Consider the following 24961-nt stretch of genomic DNA (forward strand, 5'->3'; position numbering starts at 1 on the left):
TGAAATGGAAAGTTAATTAATGCACAGGTATAATAACACATATCATTAGGTTTATATTCATAAGGTTTTAATTTCATGAGCAGAGTTTGAAGCCATGCTGAATTGATGATCTGTGAGTGTAAGTGGGTATGCAGATTGTGAGTTTGGATGTGAAGTTGTTTGACCTGCATACTTTCTTCAATTAACAAACTGAAAAATTAGAAGATTTCAGAGTTGGTCCAAATCCAGATATATTCTTCCTGAGACTTGCATACTGTTGCTCTGCATGTTAATTCTGGTTACCATACTTCTATGGAGTGGGAAACCCAAGTTCCTGACCTTTTTCTGACCTGACAGGAAGGTGTGGCCAGGCGGGGATCGGTCTCTTCTCCCGGGCAGCAAAGAACAGGAGGAGAGGAAATGGCCTCAAGCTGTGCTAGGGGAGGTTTAGGATGGACTTTGAGAGGAATTTCTACACAGAAAGGGTTGTCAAGCTTTGAAATGGGCTGCCCAGAGAGGTGGTGGTCATCATCCCTAGAGGTGTTTAAGAAATGACTGGACATGGCATTTAGTTGACATGGTGGTGTCCAGTCAAAGGTTGGACTCGATTATGTCAGGGGTCTTTTCCAGCCTAATTGATTCTGTGAAATGAGGAACTATAGGTGATGGAACCTGAATTATCTGTGGTGAGTTTTTTTTTTTTTTTTTCCTCCCTTAAACTTACACTAGTTTCTGGTAAGAAACAGAAAGTCATCAGTAGATCTCCTGTGTACATGCTTTTAAAAATATAATTTTTTTTTTTTTTAGGTTACACGTGAATAGAATTAGGAAAGTGCTTTGGAAAGGGACCCACTACCTTGTGGATCATCCTTAAGAAATGTGTGTGTTGATAGCTGAGACTCTTCAGCTGCCACAAAAGGGTATTTTTGCCTTTCCCCCTGCATGTGTGCATTCAAAGAGAAGAACAGCATAGTCATTTTGGTACAAAATAGCCTGTCACAGTTGGAAACTTTTTACAAGTTGAAGCTGATCTTGTTAAAGGAGTTACTGCCCTTAACTAAGCAGTCAAACATATCCTCAGGCATTACAACATTTAAATATGTGTTTAGTCTAAACACTTGGTTTAATACTGCCACTATAAGAAAATGCTTTTTGAAAATAGAACCTAAAGAAAAATATAACCCTGGTTATTCTTGACAGAAGTGTGTTGGTAAAGAGAAATACCATCTTTCTTCAGGTATCTGACTCTTTTACCTCAGTCCTCTGGAATTCTTGAAGCAAACAAGTAGTGTTCAGGAAAAAAATTGATATGTTATTACAGAAGTTGTTTTCATTCCTGAACAAAAGTGCTCTCCATTACCCTGTCATGTAAGTGTAGTATAATATTATGCAGACTCTATTATTAATGTTACTTTCCTACAGGTTAAACCATATCTTTGCTCACATTCATCCTGTGGAGCTCTGAAGGCAGAGGATTAGTGAATTTAAGGTTTAAATATCATAGTAATAAATACCTAATTAAAAGGAACCAATAATTTTGTGGTTTGATTGCCTCTCCTCTCCGTAATAAAACACATGAAGCCCCAAACTGAAGCAGAGCTTTTTTGGATGTGTCTATGGTAGATCTGAGGTCTAAAAGGATATTTGTTTTAGCTTTCTGTTTCTTGCTTCCTCACAAAAATTTTCATAAATATAAAATACTTCATTATGTTCTGTTGCTTAGTACCAGTTTAGTTCAACTCCAAAGGCTTTGGTACTCAATCCAGGCAGAGGGAAACCATCTGAGATAATGCTGAGATTTCAAACATTAAATCTAGGAGCATTGTCAAGATGGTTTACACAAGTTTATTCATAAATAGGAAGAAAAGCATTTACAATCTGAACTCCTCTTGCTCTTAACATCAAAATATTGCTAGAGATTAAAAAAATACTTTTTTCTGCTTCAGAAAGCTGCAAAGAATTTATTTTCTGGGCCAAAATTTTGTTCTCTCTGTAGCTGAAGCTTAGTCACACATACCTTTTGTAAAAAAGCAGACGTCTTGGCGTAGCAGTCAATTGAGAGGTTTACATAGAGGAACAGGCTGGAAAAAGGGAGCCTCCCACTTTCCCAAGTTCCCAGCTCAATTAGGGTGCACCAGTTAAAATGACCAGTTGCCAAGAGAATCTTCACTTGGAGGTCAGTGGGAAAAAATTCAAGTGGGCTCATAAGAGGGCACGTTAACACTGTGAGAATTCAGTCTCTCCAATGTTCAAGTGCTTCAGAATTAGCTTCCAGAGCCAGGTTTAAAGCTGCCTCATATTTTCTGACAGCATCTCCTTGAAGAAAGGAACTTGTAGGACCCTTCGTGCCCTTTGAAAGAACAAATGCTAATTGCAAGATTAGCAGGAGTATTTCTGTGATTGTTCTGGTGTTTTGATAAAATTTGGTACTTCTTTCCTTCTTTCCTTTCTTGTTTCCACTTCTGCATTTATTTGAAATTTAGAAGTAGTAGGGGTGGTTAGACAGGGGCAAGATCTGGAATTTTTTGGAGGATCCTGGGTTGCGTAGATTAAAACTTCTGTTTACTTGTGGGTATTCTGTGCTGTCTCCTACTTAGGCCTGCTGCAGGCAACCAACATTGTTACCTCTATTTATCTGTTTTTAGTAGTCATGCCCATATCTTAGTTGGCAGTAATAGGAATACCCTTTGTCATTTTCCCCAGAGGGAAGTGCAGTGTGAGATACACTCTGAAGGGGGCTGCTCAAGGCCAAGGTTGGATGACATGCTGCTTGCCATGGAATGAGCTGCCATGGTTCCTACCTGTCCTGCAGCTAAAACGCTTCAGGCTCTAGTATTGTCTAGCACCTGCTAGGAGTAGTAATTAATGGGAAGGGACTGACTCCTCCTCCCTGCTTTTACACACACTACAGAAATTGAAGTAATTTTTGGCCATTGTCCATTTTGAAAGTGTATTTGCCCATGGGTTTGCTTTTTTAATATGGTAAGTTAAAATCAACATTGGCAAGATTAAGTATTACTTGGAAGTTTTATGAAATTGGCAGCTTGTCTTGAATGTTTGAGGGACTGTACAATGCTTTACTGCTGACTGCCAGAGAGGACTGGCTGAGTGTTTCAGTCTTGTGCAAGTGGTTGGAGGCTGCTTTTCACCAAGTCTATTAGCCCATGGAGAGAGTTGAGTCAGCCCTTCAGTCTGGTGAACAGCTGCATGGTATTACAGTGATGCATACCACATATTCCTTGGCTTCTAAATGCCTATGAACCAAGCCTGTTCTAACACATGACTGAGATATGTAATTTCCAGTTGTGAATTTCTCAGTTGTCTCAAGAAAGAAAAAAAGAAATATAATTGCTTGCTTTTATGTATGCTTTTAGAACATTACTTAGTTAAGCCTTGCCTACTCATTCATCTCACTTGATGTTTTGTCAAGGACCCTCAGACTGCTTCCTTCCCTTGCAATCTAGTTCTACCTACCAAAACAAGAAAGAAAATGTTTCCTGTGAGTCAGTCAGCAATTAAGGTGCTCACAGGAATAGTAGAATCTACAAAGAAATTACTGTATGTTTATGTTGGATTTGTGTCCACATGCACATGGACATACACTGTTTGCACCGGTTATATAAAGGACATCACATTTGGTTTTGGGATTTCCAAATGACCTATAGTTATTTGCAGAAAAAATCCTTTGAGTTAAGCAGCCAGCTCACATGCACACATTTACTTTCTTTGTTTCCATTAAAGTCAGAGGCTTGTCGAGCCTCTTAGGAGTTTTAAGTTACTCTTGACAAAGGTGATAAAAGAACAAAGTGGTCCAGATGTACTCTTCATGTACAGAAATATTTGAGGAATCTTTTTTTTTTGCCTGAGTGGCAGCAGGGAGGTGTAGGATTCTGGTGAATTATCAAGCCACATTATATATCACTGTGCTTGAGACATGGATGTCCTCTGCTATACTGTCTCTATCCTGCTTGCTTATGATGCTTGGAATGCAAAGGTCATTTTTCTGTAGACTCCCTCTATTCTGTGTGGGGAGGAGAAGTCAGCTCAAAGAAAAATCTGAATTTCAAATAATTCCTGAATACATTGCACTCGGGGTTTTTTTATCCTAATAAAATGTTCTCTGACTTTGGCATCTCTTGGGGAGGGGAAGTGGGGCAAGGCTGCAAGTGAGTCACCAGCAGAAACCTTCATACGTGTCAGACTGTGTGATTAATGTTGTAGTCTCCTAGATGGTATCAGATCCTGAAGCCAAGGTGTGTTCATGTTTCTTTGGCTGAAGAATTTTTGATAGGCAAGATCTGAAGAGATGCAAATGTGGTGGAGTGACAAATCAAGTTATGAAGATGCCTCTAACAGTGTTGTCTTGAATAGATTTAAGCAGAACTGGCAGAGACTCAGATGTGACATAAGTTGAGAGTGACAAAAAAGTGTGGACCAGAATGTTTTTCCTAGAGAGGTCAGTTTACAGCTTGCTGGTCATACCTAATTTACTAAAATAGTTATTGTGGCTTGTGGTCCATTCTCTATTATCCCTTTTGTTTGAATCCCACAGCCATTTGTCAAGTTGTCAAAAGTGTATCCATTGCTTAAGTGAAATGTGAGTATCCTGTTGGATATGACAGGGTATATGTTTGGAAAGTGATGGGGATGCAGTCATTCTGGTCAAGATCAGCTCTGCTGCTTTGAGTAAAATGGGAAAAAATATGTATGCAACTCTGAATTGGCTAGAGATCTGCAGAAGTCAAACACATGTCCAGGTTAGGGGCCTGAGTCACAAGGAAAGTAATGTGCAAAACCCTACTACAGGTCTAGATTTGGTATTAAAGTTTTCTTGTATGCATGGCTCTGGTGAAGTGGCAGCACTTCAAAGTCTATATACTAATTTAATTTCCTTTTTTTTTTTCTGGGATTGAAGTATTATTTCCCTGAAATTGCTCGTTACTGGAGTGGTTTTTGCCTGATGTTTTAAGATAATATTTTTTTTTTCCTGATGAGATTTATATTTGGACTACCAATTAATAAAATGTTCTGAGGAGCCCTTCTAGTCTTTCATGTTTTTCATGTAGTCATGTATCATGGAGCTCATAACTTGTTTGTTTATTTAGTGATTCTCATTCTAATTTTGCTTGGGGCTATTCTTAATGAATGGAAAGCAAATATCAGAATAGAGCAAAGGGTAAAGATCTGATGACAACCTGTGGAGTTGTGTTACGTTCTGTTAATAATAGACATATAGGACTTAGTCTAGGAAAATTTATACCATAATCCAGCAATATAACCAAATTCTAATTTGTTGGTATATAAAAAACTCCTTTTGCTTCAAACTAGTTAAAAGTAGAATTAACTTGGTTCATTCTTTTGAAGACACTTTAAATATCCCTGACAGTTCCTGCCTAGTTCTGTTTGACCTACAAAATTTTAGGGATAAATAAGAATAAAAGACCTGGACAGCTATTGAGAATAAGGTGTCTGTTTTGACAGTTCAGGGGGATTGGAACTAGATCTGTTTAAGGCCGCTTCCAACCCAATCCATTCTATGATTCTAGGACATTACTCTAAGTGCCTGAATGTCATAAAATTAACATAAATTATTAGACAGCTATTGAATTTACATGTATGTTTGTGTTATAGTGTGTGTGTGCTGATCTGAATTTTTTATTTCTTTTCCCAGGAGAACGTCTTGTTTAGTTCTTTTCATGGCTTGCACTGAAAACTCTTTTGATTCCTATGTCATAAATAGCTTTAGCAAAGTATATTTCTAGTGTTTCCAGGTGAAAACCACACGTATTTATGTTGTGCTTTCTTGCAGGGGCTGGTGTTTTTTTCCTCTCTTGTGCTGAAGGGGAGCAGATCAGCTTCCTGTTCGACTGCATCGTCCGCGGCATCTCCCCGACCAAAGGCCCTTTCGGTTTGCGTCCAGTGCTCCCAGGTTAATATAGGAAGTATAGAGTAACCAAGTGAAGTAGGAACTTGTCATGTCTCACACCCACTGCTGCTGGTGTAAGAACAGCTTGCAGACACCGAGGGTGTGCAGAGTGCAAAGTGGTTTTCATTCTGAGATGTCACCATTCAGATTTATAAGCTGGATGTACCTAGTTTCCCCCTGCTGCTCTGGCTCATTCATATTTCTGGTGGTATTGCTAACTCTAGCCCTCTCTTATTTAACAGTACTAAAAGATGGCAATTTGAATTGAAAGGAACCCTAACTTTTAGTTTTAAACTTACACATTTAACTTGGATCCATGTCTGCATTGCTGTTTTGAGAGTTTAATGGAAAACTAACTTCTGGAGCATTTTGAGTTTATCCAAAAAAAATGTTCTAAGTCTTGTCAGCCTTAGAAAACTTTGTCAAGCCTCCTCATCACATTTGAACTTTTCAACTTGAGCTTTTTCCTGATATGTGGAGATTAAATTCCTTTTCCTATTTCATGGCAAATGCTGCATGCACTGCAATGGCCAAAGAGGAATTTGGACAGCATCATAATAAACCCTATTGCCTTTTGATTTCAGCAGATGAATTGATTATTGAGTCAGAATGACTCTGTCAGACAAGACAAAAGTGTAGAAATGAGATTGCAGAAAATTACCTGTGATTTGGTGGTGGAATACTGTGGGAATAGGCTGCAAGGATGGTGAAGGATGAGCTGGGATTTGTGGAAATACTTAAGAGTTTCTGTGTGTTAGACAGTTAATAAGTATTTGACAGGATTTTATTGCTGTTATAAGATTAAATTAATTGCAGGAAGGAAATGCGATGGAAAAGATTAGATCTGTATGTGAAGCTTGTGAAAATAAATTATGAAAAATTAGTTATTAGCTAAAAATTAGTAAATGCAGTAAACACAAGGTTCAGTTCATATTGTCTTTCTCTTGGTTGTAAGGCAGAAGTAAATTAAATAATCAAGCAGAATAGTGGACAAAAAAAGTCATTCTTGTGTGATGATATATGCTTGCATTCAATTAACTAGAGTGTTAAAAAAAAGAAGCAAACACAAAAAACCTAACAACAGAAACAGTGTTGATTGTGCCATTTTAGATGGCACAATCTTTGAAGATTCTTTTTTTAGAAGCATGTAGGAGTAAATCTGTGTTCACATCTTAGTTAGCACTTCTTGTGTTTGTGGGTTGCTGTGCCACATACCACAATCCCTTCCCTCCATCAGGAGCTCTGACCTCAGTGAGGTGCATAAAGTGGATGTGGGACATCCTGGGGAGTATTTGGCATTTTTTGTAAGAGAAGACCTCCTTTCGGAGGTCTTTTAATTTCTCTTCTGTGCTTGATGGACTTGCCATTAAAATCTCATCCACTTGATTTCATCTTGTTTCCCTGGACAGGAGAAGTGTTTTGTAGACAATTGTGCTCATGTTCTTGCAGACTCCTCTGCCTTTATGTATCCAAGCTACCTTGAGCCCTCTAACTTTTATTCCTGTGTATTTTACCCTTGTCTCTTCCAGTTTGTGGTCTCTCCCTATGTACACATTCCTTCATGGAAAAAAAAATTTTTTTATGTTCTCCTTCATTTATTATCCCATGCAGAAGCTTGTACAGATCTGTTTAAGGCACATGCACATGTACAGTTCTGGTGATTCATCCGTAAACTAATTTTCCTTATCAAATATGTTGTTACACAGAATGTACTGTATTGCTTTAAAAGGTTAAGTCTACCAGCTGCACACTGTGTCTGTCAAGTATTGAAATTCACTCAACCTTTTGAAAGCATCCACTTGTAAACAGATTAATTATCTGTACACTTCAGGTAACTAGATCAAAACTTCCATATTGGGGATTCTATCAAGAAATGTCTTGTCTGTGTAATTCGTGTTTACTGCAGTGCAGAATGCTACACAGCCTCAGCAGTACTTTATGTATGCAATGTTCTGCTTTTGTGCAATTCAAAAGCTTTTAGAGAAACCTTCTCTTCACAGTTTGCTACTTGAATTTGGCATCTTGCCTTTGCCTGTACCTTTCCAACTCAAACATGAAATAGGCTTGAAGTGCTGTGGTATTTTCAATCACGGAAAACACACAAAGGGCAGATGTACAGAGAAAGAGTGAAATATGGTAAAAAAAGTCACGGTGACAGTGTTGGACACCAATGCCCATAGCACAAATATAATCCACAGATGTTATGGAATCAATGTGTGTGTAGTCTGTTAAAAAGATGAATGAATGACACCAGTTGCTTCATGTGCAAACAGCTCAACCATATGGTTAAAAGGGGTGCTGAAATATTTATGTGTTAGCATGAAATTAATAGGAGATGGTAGAGAATGGTTTGAAGAGGGCTGAAAAATGACCAGTTTTCTTACTTGCCATAGTGATTCTTGAACAAATGTAAAATACCCAGTAGCCAAATGGAATTTGTAAACTGGGTGTGCAAGGGGTGTTTGCTTAAGGACAATATTGACATCTTATTTTCAGGATTGTAGTCTTAAAAACTGTACCTTATTTCTAAAAGCATGATGTTCTTATCACATGGATATGTGATTACTGTACGTATTTTATGATGTCATCTATAAAATATGCAATGAAAATCCAATGCAGTGCAACTCATAAACTTGACTGACAACTGCAAGGTATCACAATCTGGTCTAATCTCTCAGCGGACCAGCTTTGAGCAGCAGGTCAGACTAGAGAACTCTGAGATCCCCTTCAACCTGAATTATTCTGTGATGTTTTGGAAATGAATCAAATTACTATTCTCATGATAAAAAATAATTCTGTTATGTGTACATCCAAAATAAAATGGAGAAGGAAAAGAGTATTAGATGTTTTATGGTTTATTACTTGTTGTACTTATTTTGGGAGTCCATTAATTCTTCAGAATTGTACCAAAATAGTCCTACTGATATCTTCACTAGCAGATTGGAGGTTTTGATTTGTTAAAAGCTGCATGATCCGGTCTCGTAAACCACCCCCTTCCCTCCCTCCCCCCAAGACATAGAAGATGGGAATGTGAAGGTCATGTAGGTATAGGTATCTAGATGTTTTTAACAAGTGTATTGTATTTTAACAAGTATTTTAAATAAAGGACTCAAATGAGTGATGTAATGACTTTGGATGGCTTGTTTTCCCCAGCTACTAGTTGGAAGAGAGCTCCTGTAATTGGCTGCTAGCATGGTCTCTTTTTCGTTCCTTGAAGAGATGTTTAGAAAACAGTCCAGAGAATTTTACATTCTGTCTTGACAGAAGTCTAGATATAGACTTGGTAATGAATCACTGATTGCATGGTTTTTAATCTGTACTGACTTTGTATGCTTCTTATTTGAGAAATGTTTATCAGGTGTGTGTTGAGCTCCTTTTTTCACTAGCAAGGTTCATGTTGAATGCCAGAACTGAACACAGCAAAGGCCCAACAGCCCATCAGTGATATCTTCGATCAGTGGGCAGAGCAGTACTCTCTATATCTGATTATGTGCCAGTCTAGTCCCGCAGTCTGGAAAGACCCCAGGTGTAATGCTGATCATCTGGATGCTCTCTTTTAATTTTGGAAGCTTTTTCAGGCTGCTTTGTGACTGAGTGGAGAGTGTACAGTGCTGCTTGCTGAGGATCCATCTGATGCTCTTTTTGTTGAAGCTTGATACACCTTTGGCCATTGCAAGACAGCTCTGTGGCTGCCTTCTGCAGTATCTGTACCAAGTGGATCCTCAAACTTTTAGGACATCTTTTCATTCCTCCAGACATCTTACAAGGTGTGGAGATGTTAGCAAGAAGGTGAGGGTCCAGGCCTGATTTACAAATGTGCCTATGGTTACACAGGAAGAAAGAAAAGAGATTTTCAGCCTAATTTACCTAATTTTGTTTAATGAAGTAATTAACCAATGTTGCATTTTAAAGAGGCATCTAATCCATTAGGTAGCTCCTGACTGAACTGGATACAATACATTTTTTCCTGACAGGTGCTTATTGAACAACCATGAGCTTTGAATTACTGTGTCACTTTGTTCGTATGTTACCAAAGTATTCAAAATCTCCCACGATGAGCAGCTGATGTGGCTTTAATGAATACCCACCAACGTAATGTAAAAATAAAATCTCCAGCAGAGGCATTTTTAGTCCAGCTAAATTTGATGTAATCCTTCCCCTTTGCCCCAAAGCAGTGTTTTAGAAGATTTCAATGACTGCCTCACATAAAAGATTTTTTTTCCTCATAGCAAGGGATCTATTTTTGATTGGAGATGATAAAACATTTTATTAATTGAAGGACCTGAGTGAATCATGTGACAGGATACATTTGTTAAGAATCTGGGAGATGAAGGTACTGATTGTTCTTGGAGCTGCTCTCGGATGTTGTGTGGGCAGAAGCTGTCAGAACTTCCTGGGACAGCTGTCTCAGTACCGGTCATGCTGCCTCTGTCACCCTGAGTTACTAATGTGGTAAATTGCCACACAGTTGTTTAGAAGTTGTGTTTTGGGCATGCAAAAGGTAGAGGATGATACCAACAGCTCCAACTTCATAGAAATATGGCCTAAAAGCTTACAAAAAAGGGTTATTTCAACAGCACTCATGGGAGGTCATAGATTATGCACTCCAGTAAGAACTGGTCCCTAAAAAGTGACTGCAGTCCATAGTCTGATCCTGTAGGAAAACCTCCTGATTAGAACTTGGTAGTCTGTAACCAATAATACTGGTATAAGAATCTGTTACTTCTGGTGAGTATTATTGGCTGTATTTTCCACAGAAGTCTGGCTTATTAGCAGAGAAGATAAAAGGCGAAACAAAGACTTGTGTAAGACTGATAGATAATTATTTTTAATATCTACCAAAAACTTAGACTCTGTATATGTTTGTCAGGTTTTGAAGCTATTTCTCTAGGTATTTCCTAGAACTTGCTGAGGAAAGTTCTTCTGCTCAATCTTCCACAAAACTGAGCGATGAGAGGTCGCAGCACATAACTATTAATCCAATTTTATACACACCTTTTATACATAGGCAATCCTTAAGGGGAAATGTAACCAAAAAGTTATCAGTTCTATTGGACAGACAGTATGCCTAGAGGTTTCATGTTGTTGGGTGAAACCTGGTGTGTTCTGTAGCTGTGCAGCTGATAGGGAATTTGGCTTCTGGAAGCAGTTGAACATGCGAACATGTATTTTATTATAAGCCAGTTTTGCAAGATCAAGTTTTTTTTTTTTAATTGTATCTTTTGCTGTCTGTAAGAGGGATATCAGTTCCTTAAAAAACTAGTTGTTGTGTCGGTGCCCTAGTAATGTTCTGAAAAATCTGCATTTGTCAAGTAATCATATTCTGGGGAAAGTAAAAGGACCTTTCCTCCTGACAGTTGTTTGGTGTGGAAAAGGTTAGTGTCTGTTTGCATCTTGGTTTGACCAATTTGCTGATCTGTTATGACAACTTTATACTCAAAATGCTCGTAGAACATATTTCTTGAACGTTTTTTGGACATAGGGCATTTAAGTATGTAGAGCAGAGTAACTGGAGCAGAGGACATTAACAAATAGACTTAGGCAGCAGCTTGTAACACTGTGTGCTACTGAGCAGATCCTTGCATGGGCCTGTCTGGGTTGCACCATAGGTGCTGGTGGCCAAGTGTTGTGTTTTCCTTTGGCAGAGGTCCATATGGAAGCATTGGGGGTTTCGTCTGAGTAAGCAGTTGCACAGGTTTGAACTAGTCAATGCCTAATACAAGTTGTCTTGCAGTGTAAATAGGAATGGAGGCCTAAACAAAATAATCCACATCTAATAGTCCTATTTTCTGTTCTTCAGTTTGAAGTGAGTCATGCACTGTTTGAGCTGGGAGACAGATAGGTCACAGACCCTGTTTGTCATGGGCATTGTTGCCTTGTCCCTGTTAGAACACCTTTGGGTTCTGGTGTATGTTATTATAGATGGACTCTTTGTATCTTGGTTTTTCTGCTCATTTTACCCAGATTGCAGGCTGCCAAAGAAGGAAACCTCCTGTACACAGGAAAGAAAGTTAGCAAGTTCAGCACTGTCACTTCTATTCCTACCTAGGGCAGGTCAGAAAGTGAATATGGTTAGGGAGGAGAGATGTGGCAGTTTGTTTCTTGGGGTAATTAATAATATAGGGCACTCCCATGGAGCTTCAACTGACTTGGTAGTGCTCCTTCCTCCAAGTGTGAGCTTGCTTTGACTGCTATGCTGACAATATCAAAACCAAGTCTTTTAAAACTAAAAGACCTGGGATGAAAATGAAACTTTTCTTTCATCTTTACAACTGGTTTTTGTCTTACTAACTCAACCACAGCAATGTATAGCCTTTTTCATCCTTTCCCCCCCTCTTTTTAAATGACTCTGTGTTTTTGTGGTGTGCTTCTACTACCCAGTTGATCAGATATACAAGAGCAGCAGTTGTGAGGAAGCTAATCTGTTTTCTCTGTCATTAATTACTTTCCCTATGTATTAATAAGAACTACTGACGTTTCTGATGATAAACAAGTTAGCAGACCATATCCTCTGCAACCGCTGAACATGGTGCACTCATCAGTGCTATTTTGAAGGAATCCATAAGGTTTCTCTTGGGGTGATGGTTATGATTACTTCCAACATCTGGTTTTATTGTTGTGCCTGCTGGAAACAAAATGATTTAGAGGAAACTGGGCTGTTTTACAGATGAAACTTCTTCCACGTACTGTTTAACTTTTGGTTTTTCTACTTATGTTGGAATAGAATCAGCCTTCTTCAGTGAAATAATTTCAGCTGGAATGGCAAACTCACTAAAATGTATGGGGAAAATCCATGACAGTACATTTTAGGAGTGGTTTATATCATTCTAAGTTGTCTTGTATTAAACATGAAGACAGAGAGCCACCAGGTTGCTTATTTTGTCTGTGATGTCTGAACTTAATCACCTGAACATCAAACTTGAAAGCAAAGTCTTTGTAAATAGATTATCTGGATTGGAAGCTGTCCGTTTCATCACTATGACTCTGACTTTATGATGTAGATTTGTAAATTTCTAGGATTAAAAATTTGGTCTTTCTTAATGTAAAAATTCCCAGTGAATTCCAGACAAATTTTACATGGGTCAAATTAGTTTTCAAGTCTTCTAGACTTGCTGGATGCCAATTATTTCTGTAGCTATTGACTTTGGTGCTGTGCTTTTCAGTGTTTTGTTCCTGGTGGTAAGTATTACAGATATTGGGTATAATCTCTGACAATCTTTGACACTTGTAATTTTAACTTGGTGTGTAGCACATGTCCAGGATGTGCTTGAAGTCAGATTGTCCCATACATTTTTCCAATCAGCATTTCAAACATAGAAATTGACCATAATAATGTCTTTTTTTTCCTTCCTTTTTAAAAAATTATTTTCCATGTTTCCTCCTTTATTTATTTATTTATTTATTTTCTGTTTCTTTTTAAAGATCCAAGTACTAATCCAGCCTATTCAGAAGAAAGATTGGCTCATGAAGCTTTGCAATTAGAAAAGCGCTTGAGCTTGCTGTCCCATACAAGTCGCCAAGGTAGTGGAGGTAAGAAATACCTTTAATTAAATAAAAATACATTATGTTCCTTCCTGCCCAGGCTTTAAAAGTTGTATGGCCTGTGTTATAGGATGTGGAACTTCCAAGAAAAATTATAGAGAAATGATCAAGACATTTGATTTGTTATGCTGCTTGTGAGGCAGTTCTTTAACAGCATTGTCTGAAGTCCTTTGATGTTAATTGGAGGTTTTCAACTCAACAGACTGAGTTTTGAATCAAATACTGTTAACCCAGGAAAACCATTTAGTATGCTGAGTCCTAGTGAATCTGTGCATGTAAAACTTAAAAAGAACTGTCTGCATCAAGTCTGATATCTGCTTAAGTACTTGAGTCAGTCCAGCCTGTGAGAGGGACTCACTTGTATGGTTCACACATCAAGCTTAAGGCAGATTTTTGCAGTAAAGCATAGGACTCCTGTGCTTTCCTCTGCTATCTGTATGTGCCTTTTCTGGAGCTGTTAATGTATCAAAGTAGAATTAGTGTCTAGCGCTGGATCTGTAAAAGGGGCTGTGCCCTGAACTGCCATTTGAACTGTTTAATAGCCGAAGTTGGATCATCAAAACATCTGCTTTGCTCTTGACTCTGAAGCCTACATGCCCAATAATGTCTCTGTGAAGAGCCTCAGGAGCTTAATTATGTGCTTATATACATGTCCATGGCTGCTTTGGCCTAGACACTGCTGGGTAATGTGGTTTGTGACTGAATTCCAGTGAGACTTCCTGAGGTTTTTCTTTATCAGCATGTAACTACTAGACTTGACTGAATTGATAGAAAACAAATGAGACTTGATAGATAAGCATGCCTGTTTTATTTTTATTCCCTCCCTCTGGTCAGAAGTCATGGCCCAACTTCATATAGAGTTTCTGCCTTTGTTTTCACATTGGTTTTATTAAGAAAAAATAAAATAATTGTGGACTCTGTGTGTGCTACAAGAAGGTGTTTTTGTATTTGTTTGGTTTTGTATTTTTTTGTTTGTGTGATGTTTGTGTTTTGTCCTTGTACCCTTTCATGCAATGTTCAAATTTTTTCTTCCATATTCTGTATTTGATGGCAGTAATTACCTGTTAAAATGCCTTTCTTGCAAGTAGCATTGAGGAAAAAAAATCTTGTAATATATGCATAAATGGATCACAGGAAATCTTAGATATAGATATGAAAAAGTTTTTATAACAGTATTATTTTCATTTTTATCCGTACAATGATGTATGGCTGTATTTTGGTATATTAACCCAATTAACTGTATGACAGTAAATTATGTTTGAAAAAGGGAGAACTTGGTGCATAAACTTTAAAAATTTAGCCTTGAATTCATTATGTTCCACAATGTGGTAGGGTTATGTCAAGGTAACATACCATTGCATTTTATTTTTCCCGTGAGGCTGTGAGTTATTGCAGGAATTCTGGCTTTCTGACGAGAGTTCCACTTACAAAAAGCAGATGGAATCTCAGGGCCCTTTCTGTTTGTACATACTTGCCATGCTTCAGTCTGTTGATTGTGTTTGAAACATAGGTTGATGGGTTTTCATCTTTTCTAGGAGACGATAGGAGTCTTTCAAGCTCGTCTTCGGATACCAGCCACTCAGATGTCAGTGTTGGAAGCAGGTTGACAGTGTGGCCTGAGCAATCTTCAGCCAGCACCTCTCAGGAGAGCCATGGACTGGCAGCTGCAAAGGGTATTCACCTGGGAGAAGAAAAGACCCTTCCAGAAGGGGCACGTGGCACCACTAAACCCCCTCCAAAGCCCCTCCGGTCCAGACAGCTGCAGGAAATAGGCCGTCAGAGTTCTTCTGACAGTGGAATAGCTACTGGTAGTCACTCTTCTTACTCTGGGAGCTTCTCTTCCTATGCTGGGAGCTTGGACATTTGCCATGGTGATGAGTTTGGATCATTGCTAAGCTTGCCATTGAACTTTCCTTCAGATCAGAGTCTATGTACTTGTCCTCACAGTGAGTCCCAGAGAGGTGTGGGATCAGAGTATCAGGTTCCCAGCTCTCTCAGACACGTTTATGATACACCCAGGAGTGTGTTACAGGCAGCTTCTAAAGATGTGCAACTGAAGAGTGCAGATTCCACGCTACCCAAGGACCAGGCCCTGCCAGCTCAAGGTGCCAGTGACCCAAAACTTCTACTACCACACTTGGAAGCACGGAGGGGACCTGAGCACAGCCAGCACAGAGGGAGGCCTTCATCCTTACTCACAGAAAGCAGCAAGGACTCAAGTGATGAGACATATGTGGATTTTGTTTCAAGGTGGTCAGACACAAAACCACAAGGACAGGTGTCAGACTCCAAAAGTAGTGAGCTGTCACCACCTGGTGGGGCCTCAGCTGACCCCTGTGACACATGTAGACCCCACCTTGGGATGACAAGAGCTCTTTTTTCATCTTGTCCAATCTGTGGTGGACTAAAGGTAAATACCTAACACTGAGCAGATGCTAACCAACCTTAGTTAATATAGCATGATTAATTTAAAGTTACCTAAGTTGTAGGTCATAAGTAATATTGTTTCCTTTATACTTTGAACACGTAATAACTTTTTGGGTTGTTTATGCTCAAATGGAGAGGCTTAGCACATGGTTTCCTCAAAATCTGTGCCTAGTCAAGGAAACACTGAACAATATAGACCACAATCATTACTTTTATATTGGACAATTTTGTCTTTGGGTACATGTAAGTGAAAGAGAGGTTTTGCAGGCACTGGCTTTGTCATATAATGGCAAGCAAGCATGGAAGACACTGACCTGTCTTGCTGCTGGTATTTACAAAGAAAGAAGGGAGGTCAAACAGTATGTACTGCTCTTAAGGTGATCAGAGTGCATATTTTTATTGTATTGATTTTTTTTTTCTTTGTCATTGGAGTTTGAACATGCCTTGCACATGAAGCCAGGTTAGACTAGTTTGTCACTGGGGAAATACAAGATAGTCAAGTCAGCATGGCAATCCAGTAATGTGACTGGCCAATGACAGGTACTTTAGAGCAGGTACACAAAAACTCGTTGGCAGTCTACAAGCAGGACAGTTTATTTGCAGGGAAATTAATTTTTGATCAACAGTCACATAAAGACTTAATACCTAAACTGTGGAGGTTCACTTGCCTTTCCAAACACATTTGCCAGTATCTATTAACTGAGACTTTGATGTTCTTATAAATTATTTTTGGACCTGCTACATTCTTATCTTTTTATGGCAGTAAGCTTTATACATTAATTATACATTGCATGAAAATGTATCTGTTTTTATCCATGCTGGAGAAGATTTTTTTTTTTTTTGTGAATGTGTTTGCTAAACTAGAAGAAGGTAAAGCTGCTTGTATTAGTGAGCTGTTGAAAGGCTGGGAAGGTTAGAGGGAGTGCTTAATTTAGGGAATGTGTGAAGCAAGGATTCAGCAAGAGAGACTTCTGCAAGAGGAATTAAACACTGCCATTGAAATGTGTGCATTTAATTAAATGTGAGATTACATAAACCACTGCTATGAAGAGGGTTTGAATGCCTAGTAGGTGATGTAAGAAAAATTAAAAGGTTATAAGTTTGAGGGATTGTTTTCTTCTCATGAGGTGTTTCATGCATTTGCATCATTGAGTGCCTTCACATGTTTGCAAACTGGAAAGCTCTGTCTGCTTGGGCCCCTTGCCCAGCCCCGTCCCAGCACCTTGGACGTTACTTTGTCAGCTACCTGCAACACTTGGCAGGTAAGGAGGCACTTGTGGGACAGGCTTTCTAAGGTTGTGTCTACACTGGTCATTAGGATTGGTGATCTTCCAAGACCATCCTTGCCAGCCACCTGCACCACAGGCCCTCACTAGCCCTCTAGTCCAGTTCTGAAAGTGTGGCTGGAGGCAGTGCAGGCGGTGGCGTGCACAGCGGTGTATCTGCTGTTGGCTTCCTGTGGCTGCTGCCTGTAGTTAGGGAGAATTTGGGAAAAATGACCAAGACTTGATTTCTGGAAGAGCTCTGCTTTGGGATTAGAAAGCTCAAAGGTGTCTTTGTCATAGGCAGAGAGGAAAGAAGTAGCTCAGGTACAATTAGCTCACATGGTCTAAATGTTTCTGGGTGATCTGAATTGTTGGTTTAGATGTGAATTTATCAGATTTTACCCTGGGTATCTGTGGAAGATGGAAGCTGAAAGTGAGTGTTCCACTGGATATCTTCAAAACCATTAAAAGCTAAATTATGTCATTACTACTGCCTGTTTACCCCAATGACATAAATAGCCACATCTTTTATTGCAAAGTGCTGTCAGGTTTCATGGTGTTTCTAGCTGCCCTAGTAAGATAAGCTGGAAAGAATTTCAGATCTTGTCTATACCTAAACAAATTTAGTGATAAACACTGGTGCAACCTTCTTACTAACTTTTGTTTTTGCATGAGATATGCACATCTGCTTTTTTTTTTTTAAAAAATCCCATTTATAAGCAGTTGCAAAAGAAGTCTCATTAAATAGAATGATTCATGGGTTTGTTTTTACTTTTGAAAGAAAAAGTAACCCTTTGATGCACTCTCTTGAACTGTCAAGATGAGTTATTTTAGCAGTATTTAATGGATGCTGTCTTTGGCTTTTCCCCTGAGGAGTGCAGTGAAAGCACAAATCCATAGGCTGTAACTAAAAAATAATTATTACTCCTTGTACTTTGAGTAGGATATATTTAAGTTAGGTCCAGGAGGAGCTGATTTATGGATTGATGAAAACACCAGGTTTTCATGTTTATTCAAATTCATGTTCAAAAGGCTTTAATGTGCTGGTGTTTGGGGTTCCTTTGCAATTTTGAGTTAAGCTGTTGATTAAATTGTGTTAATGGCTTTTAAATGCCTACTATTTAAAGTGACCTCGGTAGAGGAAAGGCTGCAGCAGTAATTAAGGCTGTGAGCATTTGTTTGTTTTCTGCCCTGTATGTAAACTTTGGCAAATGGAGGTTAGGTTTGGGCATGTTGTGTGTGCATGTTGGAGCTCAGCATGTGAAGAATTGGAGAGAGTTGTGGGATGAAGACATGTGGAGGGCATGGTGGGGGTCCTGACTGGGACTGACTTGTTAAGAGCCACCTACTCTACTAATGACAAGGACGATGATGAAAACAGGGAGAACAGACCCTGCGAAAGTGCCAAGGCTCGAACAGAAAATAGGGCAAGGAAGCCTTTCTGTCACTCTGCATGAAGAATAGAACCAGCATGAAAAGACTTACTAAATATTGTTTCTATTATTTGTATACTGTATTTCATATTAGACATTGGGGACTAAGAAGCAAGCATGCAGGGTGATTTGCTTTCTGTTGTACGTAATAGTGCTGCGCTCAAGATGTCCTTACAAACTTCCCAAGATGTGCCTTTGCTATGTAATTTGACCTAGCTGATTTCAGTGCTGTAGATGATGGCAGAGATGAATTCATTGTCTATTGTAAGTATAATTTAAGCTCAGAGTTGATTGTTACAATTTCTGAGTAAGCTGTAGAGATTTATTATTAGACTTATTACATTTTTAACTACTTAACTAATACTAATTTGATGAATAGAATTTCATGTATGCTTGTTGCTCTGTAACTTCCTTTGATGCTATAGTTTGACAAATGTCAACTTTTTTTATAGGGTGTTCCTTTTTTTTTACACCATCATTGTTTGTAAATTTTTGTAGAAGTCTGAAAAATAAAATTATTTTCCAACTGGTTTTGTCCTTTTCCATCTGACAAGTACTGGGTTTAGTTTTGTCTTGCTTTTTGTCCCCTGACCACCTTCTTCTTGCAAGATGAATTAATATGGAATGTTTATGGCTGTCTCTTCATGCCACTTAGTGTTATACTCAAATCATTGTTGACAGCTCCAAATGTGCCTATTAGTAGGAATTACATTTATGTATGTCTAGGTCATGCTAAACTCATATTTATGTCAGTGGGAGTTCTTATTTATGTAGAAATGTAGTCATGAGTACTGCTTTGGTAGTTAACTTGCCATGATAGAGGGGAAAAGAAGTTGTCAGTTTGTGTGTGGCTCTTGTCATCAATCTCTATTGGTATTCAGCCACCTACTTAAGTAGATGATTTTAAAATAACCAAAGCCTCCTTGGGGACAATATGGTTCCAAATTAGGAGCTAGTCTACCCAAACCCTCCGTGAGGTAGTTGTATAGCTCCTGCTACCACAGTGCAGGAGCACGCTATGCCTCCAACTTTGAATCTCCCAGCATATTTGTAGGAAGTGGAAATACAGAAATGTTGTGGTTATGATGGATAAAAGAGTTCAGGGGTCTTGTCAGGCAGCGGGATCCACTGCACTGAGGGGCTGAGAATCCTTCCATACACAATAGAGGGAGAACTGGCACCTGCCTTGAAGGGCATGTGGATCTCAGTTTAAGTGGGGAGTTGGTTTGGCTAGGTGATAGGATATTTAATTCTTTTATTCTGTCCTGTTGAAACTGCTTCCTTTTTGCATTCCAACTCCACAGGAAGGCATGTGCATGCCTGTACTGTGATCCTTGAGCAGGCTCTTTACTACTGTATTTAATCATGCAGCACCACATCCCCCTTTCAGGGCTGGTTAATCACCTGCATCCTTGGGTGAGTGCAGAACCTTTGTGTTCTAGAGAACCTGTGAGTATCTGTGTGTCCCTTGTGCGTTGCAGACCAGGGAGAGACTAAGTCTGGGGAAAAGCACAGCTGATGTGTCTTCAGACAGAGAAGGGGCTTGAACTCTAAAGAACATCCTGCATTGAGGTCTCTTTTGCTGTCTTACCTGGACTAATTTTACCAGGATCATGAGCAGCCTGTAGCTGGGTTTGGAATGTAGCCTTGGTTTTCCAAATCCCATACAAACCCCTTAACCCTGGAGTTAGCTGGTGTGTCTCCTCTCATTGTAGATGCTGCTTTTGAAAGTGGTGAAAGAGAAGGCCTGTAAGGTGTTAACTTGTGTGGTGAAATTCAAGAAATGGCAGCTGCATGACTACATGGCCATATCTGTGTAACTGAGAATGTTTTAATTTTTTTTGGCTTTTAATCAAGTACTTTTCTAATGTAGTACTAAAACAGATACTAAAGAAACCACAATGTACTGTTATCTACAACCTTAATTTAGCTTATTTTTTTCTGTTGGGAGTCATTACCTCTTTCCCCAGGAGACTGAAAACCTTATGTGTTTATCTTGTACTGTGTTTATTTCCATGCGTTCTCTGAGAGTGTAGGAACATGATTATTTGTATTTGCACATCTTTTACATCTCTTTTCAAAGATTTTTTTTACAGTATTGATGTGTGGTGCTGTAACATTTTATGCTTCCTCCCACCTTTAAAAAAGCTACAAGCTGTCTAAATTCTCAGCTGAGAAGGATGCGTTCGTCATCTTCTTACAGCATTGTAGCTGCTTGTATTTCTGCTCTAATCTCAGAGCTCTGGGCAGCTGGGCACTGTTAGAACTAACAGGAACAGTTTGCACCTCAGAGGAACCTGGAAGTCAGTTGTTATTGTTGACCTGAATGATGTGTTTGTGAAGTTCCTGTATCTGGGTCTTGCTGACTTTTTGCATGAATTAGAAAACTTGCTTTTGTGCTCTTTTCTTTCAAGATTTAATTCCAGTTGTTTTTCTGAGTCCTGACTGTGATACATGAACCAGTAGTGATGTGCATCTTCCATCACATGTGTCACCACTAAATGAGGTGTCTGCACTGGACAATGGTTTGGCCATCTGGCATTTTACTTACATTGCCATTGTTGTAAAAGGCTCTGAAGGCTCTGAAATTTTTGTGATAAAGTAGTGTTATTCTTCAGACTTTTCAGAGATTCAAATGCATCTTAAAGCCCACCAATTTTCCCACATCATCTTTCTGAAATAGAAGAAACCCATGATTGTTGCTGCGCTTTACAGTGAAATGCAAGTCATTTCTGGAGCTGGTTATGCTGACAAAAGCACCCAGTGCTGTGCAGATCAAATATGTTCTCCAGTTGAAGCTGACAGAGAAAAGTGGCATAAAACAGGTGGATGTAGTATCAGGCTTTAGAGCTAGATTTGTTTTGTTTTCCTCTTTGTAGTTTTGGCCAGGAGCCCAAGTCTATTGTAGAGATGATCTCCATCCTCTTGATCTCATCTCCCATCCAGGTCTCCTTATGCACTGTGTAGAGATACTGCTTATCATCAGCTTGCAGGGAAGGAAGACTTTTTTCTCTTCCCAGTTCACCAGTTAATTTGTACAGTATTATAATGCTTCTTGGCAACAGGCTGCACTCCCAAGTGATCAAGAAGAGACCCAGCTTCCTTTTCCATTGCTGTTGCTGGTAAGGGCTCATATAAGTGACCTGGGTCTTCCGAAGGTTTGCGTGGAAGAGGTCACTTAATGGGTAAGAATCTGGATTTCAGAGGTCACAGTAACACAAGAGACATGCCAACCCCCCCAGAGCAATGCAGATCTGACTTGCTTTCAGCCCTGTAGGAGGCTACCTTATCTTTTATCTAAAAAACTTTATTCAAAGTACTCTCCATCTATCATGAAAGAATCCTCATGACTTTTGTGCAAAAAATAAAGGTTTTAATCTAAATTCAGAATAATAAGAGTTGGCACTTACTGGGATCTGGCACTAAGGCGAACAGCCTGTGGTCTGTAGTGGGAAAAGAAGTGCCTGCCACAGAAGCACTGGTAAGTGAAATTATAACAATGTCAAGAGAAGAGAGCATCTTTCCTTACACGAGGGAATGCACACAATGTAACTCAGCAGAATTCATTCTTCTGTACCAAACACAAATGTTGCTGGATTGCTTTTCTGTCAGAGAGCCATGGAGATATTGATAAACCACGGTATTGACCTTCTATCCCCATCACAATGAACAAATGGGAAAATTGGCTTCCTCCCCTAAATACAATCAAGCTGGCTAATAGCTGTTGTTATTACTAATACTGATGGCTACTTCTTCCTCTCTTGGGAGCAGTAGCTTTTCTGAAGAGAGAGAAAGAAATGCTTTGGAGGAGCAGTCATCTGATAATAAAAGCTGGAAAAAATTATTCCCTTTGGAATGTAGGGTTTGTGGGGCTTCTGGTTTTGATCCAGCTGTAAAGGAGACTCTTCAGATTGCTTGGAATGTGGCCAAAATGAAAAAATAGAAGGCTTTTTTTCTCTTTCTCCCCTCCCCCCCTTAAATAGAAATCCATTTCTTTCTGGAAAAGTTCAACAGAATCCTACAAAATGTTAGCAGACACTTTCTATCTTCATTTTCTAAAAGGGAGAAAGGAAAATTCACCTGCAGAGGAAGAAAATACAAAAAGATACAAGGAAAGCATAGATTACATGGAGCTCAGCTCAGGAGAAGCTAATAACTCCAGTAGAAGCCCTGGATTAAGATTCACAAGTTTGATTCCCATATGGTTTATCTCCTTCTGGAAGATCATAAGCAAAGTTACTTTCAAAAAACTTCAACTCCTTGACTCGCATTTCTGAAAAATGTTTGTAATGTCTGCCAACATTCTATTTTTAAGATTGTGCATTAAAAAGACTATGCAGGAAATATTTTGTTTTGATTAACAGTCAGTGACATCAAAGTAATTGCATGGCTCAGAAGGAATTGGCGAGTGTCAGTAGGATAGCAATCATTTGGATGGGATGTCTGGAGGGCTGACAGCAGCTCACTGTGAGTAGATGAGAGGACTGAAAATTGATGCTCAGTAGGGGTGTGACCTTTCCAACCAACCTTTTTTGACAGAGCCACTTAAAACTGGAAGTATGCAAATTAGAAGGGTGAAATGCGTTCCAGCAAAATTATACAAATTGTGCTTAAACTCATTCATAACTCAGGACAAGACATAGGAGTGGAATTAGTTTTGGTAATTCAAGATTCCCAATATACTTATTACTTAAAGATATCCGTGGAAATACTTTCAGTCTGGCTGATAATATGTCAGCAGAATTACAATGACTTGTAATTACTTGTAATCAGATTACATCTGAAGGTATGAGTTGTGTTATGGCGTAGGCAAGTCCTTACTCTTTGTCATATCCAACCCTATTCCAAGTTTCATTGCTTTAGTCATAAAGAGCAAATAATTTTTCCAGCTATTATGTTTGTGAAATTTAATAATATGGTAACAACATCTTCATATGGATAATTCAATTTTGGCATTTGTTAGCATGAAAATATGTGGCAACAAATCTATTGAATAGAAAATGGGTTATTACCTGTTCCATTGAACCTGCTCTGTGGTTTCATTATACTGAAACCAATTTGAGGAATGAATCACAGAAATATATTTATATGTTCAGAACTGAATGAATGTTTCCCATAGGCAAAGAAGGTAGTAAATGTGCATAAGCCATTCTGATACAAAAATGCCCACCAATTTTCAGGATGGACTGTTATATAAGTTCCTTGAGATTTTATAGATTGCTTTATTATGCAGAGTTCTGAATGCTTCTGCTGAAGTGCAAGGGAAATTGTCTAGAGGAGAAAGGAGAGGGAATTCTTTATAAGTCCATAAGGAAGATAAGACCGTCAAATTTACCTCTCATACAATTGTACAGTTCTGACCAAAATGTCCCACTGAGTTCAGCAGAAGCCTTGTGCAGACTTCAGTTCCTTCCCTCTGACACTTCTAGAAGCAAGGCCACTTAAATCAGTGTAGCTAAAGTGTTCACTTCATTAGAGATTTAGGTTGCACGTGAGTTAAAATAAATAAGATGGATTTTTGATATCTAAACCAGGCAGATTTCAAACCCTGTCCCGTAGTAGAAGAGTGGAATTGACTGCTCTGGACATCAGGTAACACAGAAAGAATCTGTGCTAAACTCTGGTGTTCTTGCTCTGCCTGGCTTAGTGTTGAATGCATTTGACAAACCTCCCCACTGTGCTATAAAGCTGGTTGTCTATAGCAGACAGACTCCTGGCAGGAGTTTGTGATGGCAAAGTGGTGTTTTGGGCACTGTCTCACTTTTTATAAAGAGAGGTAAGAAGCTTGAGATTTGGACTGATGCAGGAATTTTGTGCAAGGGTTTTATTGTGGCTCTGACCAGCTTACCTCACTTTGTGGTATCTGTATTTGCTTCCCAAGGCTGTTGTCAGGACTGATGGGATTGTGTTTCTACAGGACTTTGGATGTTGAAAATTCTATCCAAGTGCTAAAGATTATATTAAATGCAATGTTGTCCACATGGCAGTGAGAGAGACAGAAAGTTTGCCTTTTAAGAAACTGTGGACAGAAAGAAAGTCATTAGTGAGAGTTGCTAAAGGAGAAAATTAACCTGCCATGATGAAGCACCTGCTCCACAATTTTTGTTTTAGAATGGTGGCGTCTATCACTAATTTTTATAACTTCAACAAATAGTTGAAAGCCACTTTCTTTTTAATGAAAGGCCACAAAGCAGTGGCACTGAATAAGTTATTTCAAGAGAATTTTTTATGTGTGTGAAATTGAGCTTGAAGAATGGTGTCTTTCAAGAACTGCAGTTACTGGACAGAAGTTATGAATGCATGAGCCTTTACACTCAGTTGATTCAGAAAGTCTGTGACTGAGGACATGGCAGTTGAAGATCAGTTCTTTCTAAGAATGGGATTAGCCT

At 39.0% G+C, this 24961-nt stretch overlaps 1 protein-coding gene across 3 annotated transcripts in view; it reads left to right on the forward strand.

Annotated features, from left to right (window-relative positions):
• The window catches only part of DOK7 (docking protein 7), a 59122-nt gene that overhangs the window by 7565 nt on the left and 26596 nt on the right, over positions 1 to 24961 (forward strand). For all 3 annotated transcript variants that reach the window (XM_048303518.1, XM_048303519.1, XM_048303520.1), the window contains 3 exons: positions 5789 to 5908; positions 13328 to 13435; positions 14983 to 15857. In XM_048303518.1, coding sequence (XP_048159475.1) covers positions 5789 to 5908; positions 13328 to 13435; positions 14983 to 15857 — 1103 coding nt within the window. The remainder of the gene's footprint in view (positions 1 to 5788; positions 5909 to 13327; positions 13436 to 14982; positions 15858 to 24961) is intronic.

The sequence above is a fragment of the Corvus hawaiiensis genome, chromosome 5 (genome assembly GCF_020740725.1).
Source record: "Corvus hawaiiensis isolate bCorHaw1 chromosome 5, bCorHaw1.pri.cur, whole genome shotgun sequence".
NCBI classification, from domain to species: Eukaryota; Metazoa; Chordata; class Aves; order Passeriformes; family Corvidae; genus Corvus; species Corvus hawaiiensis.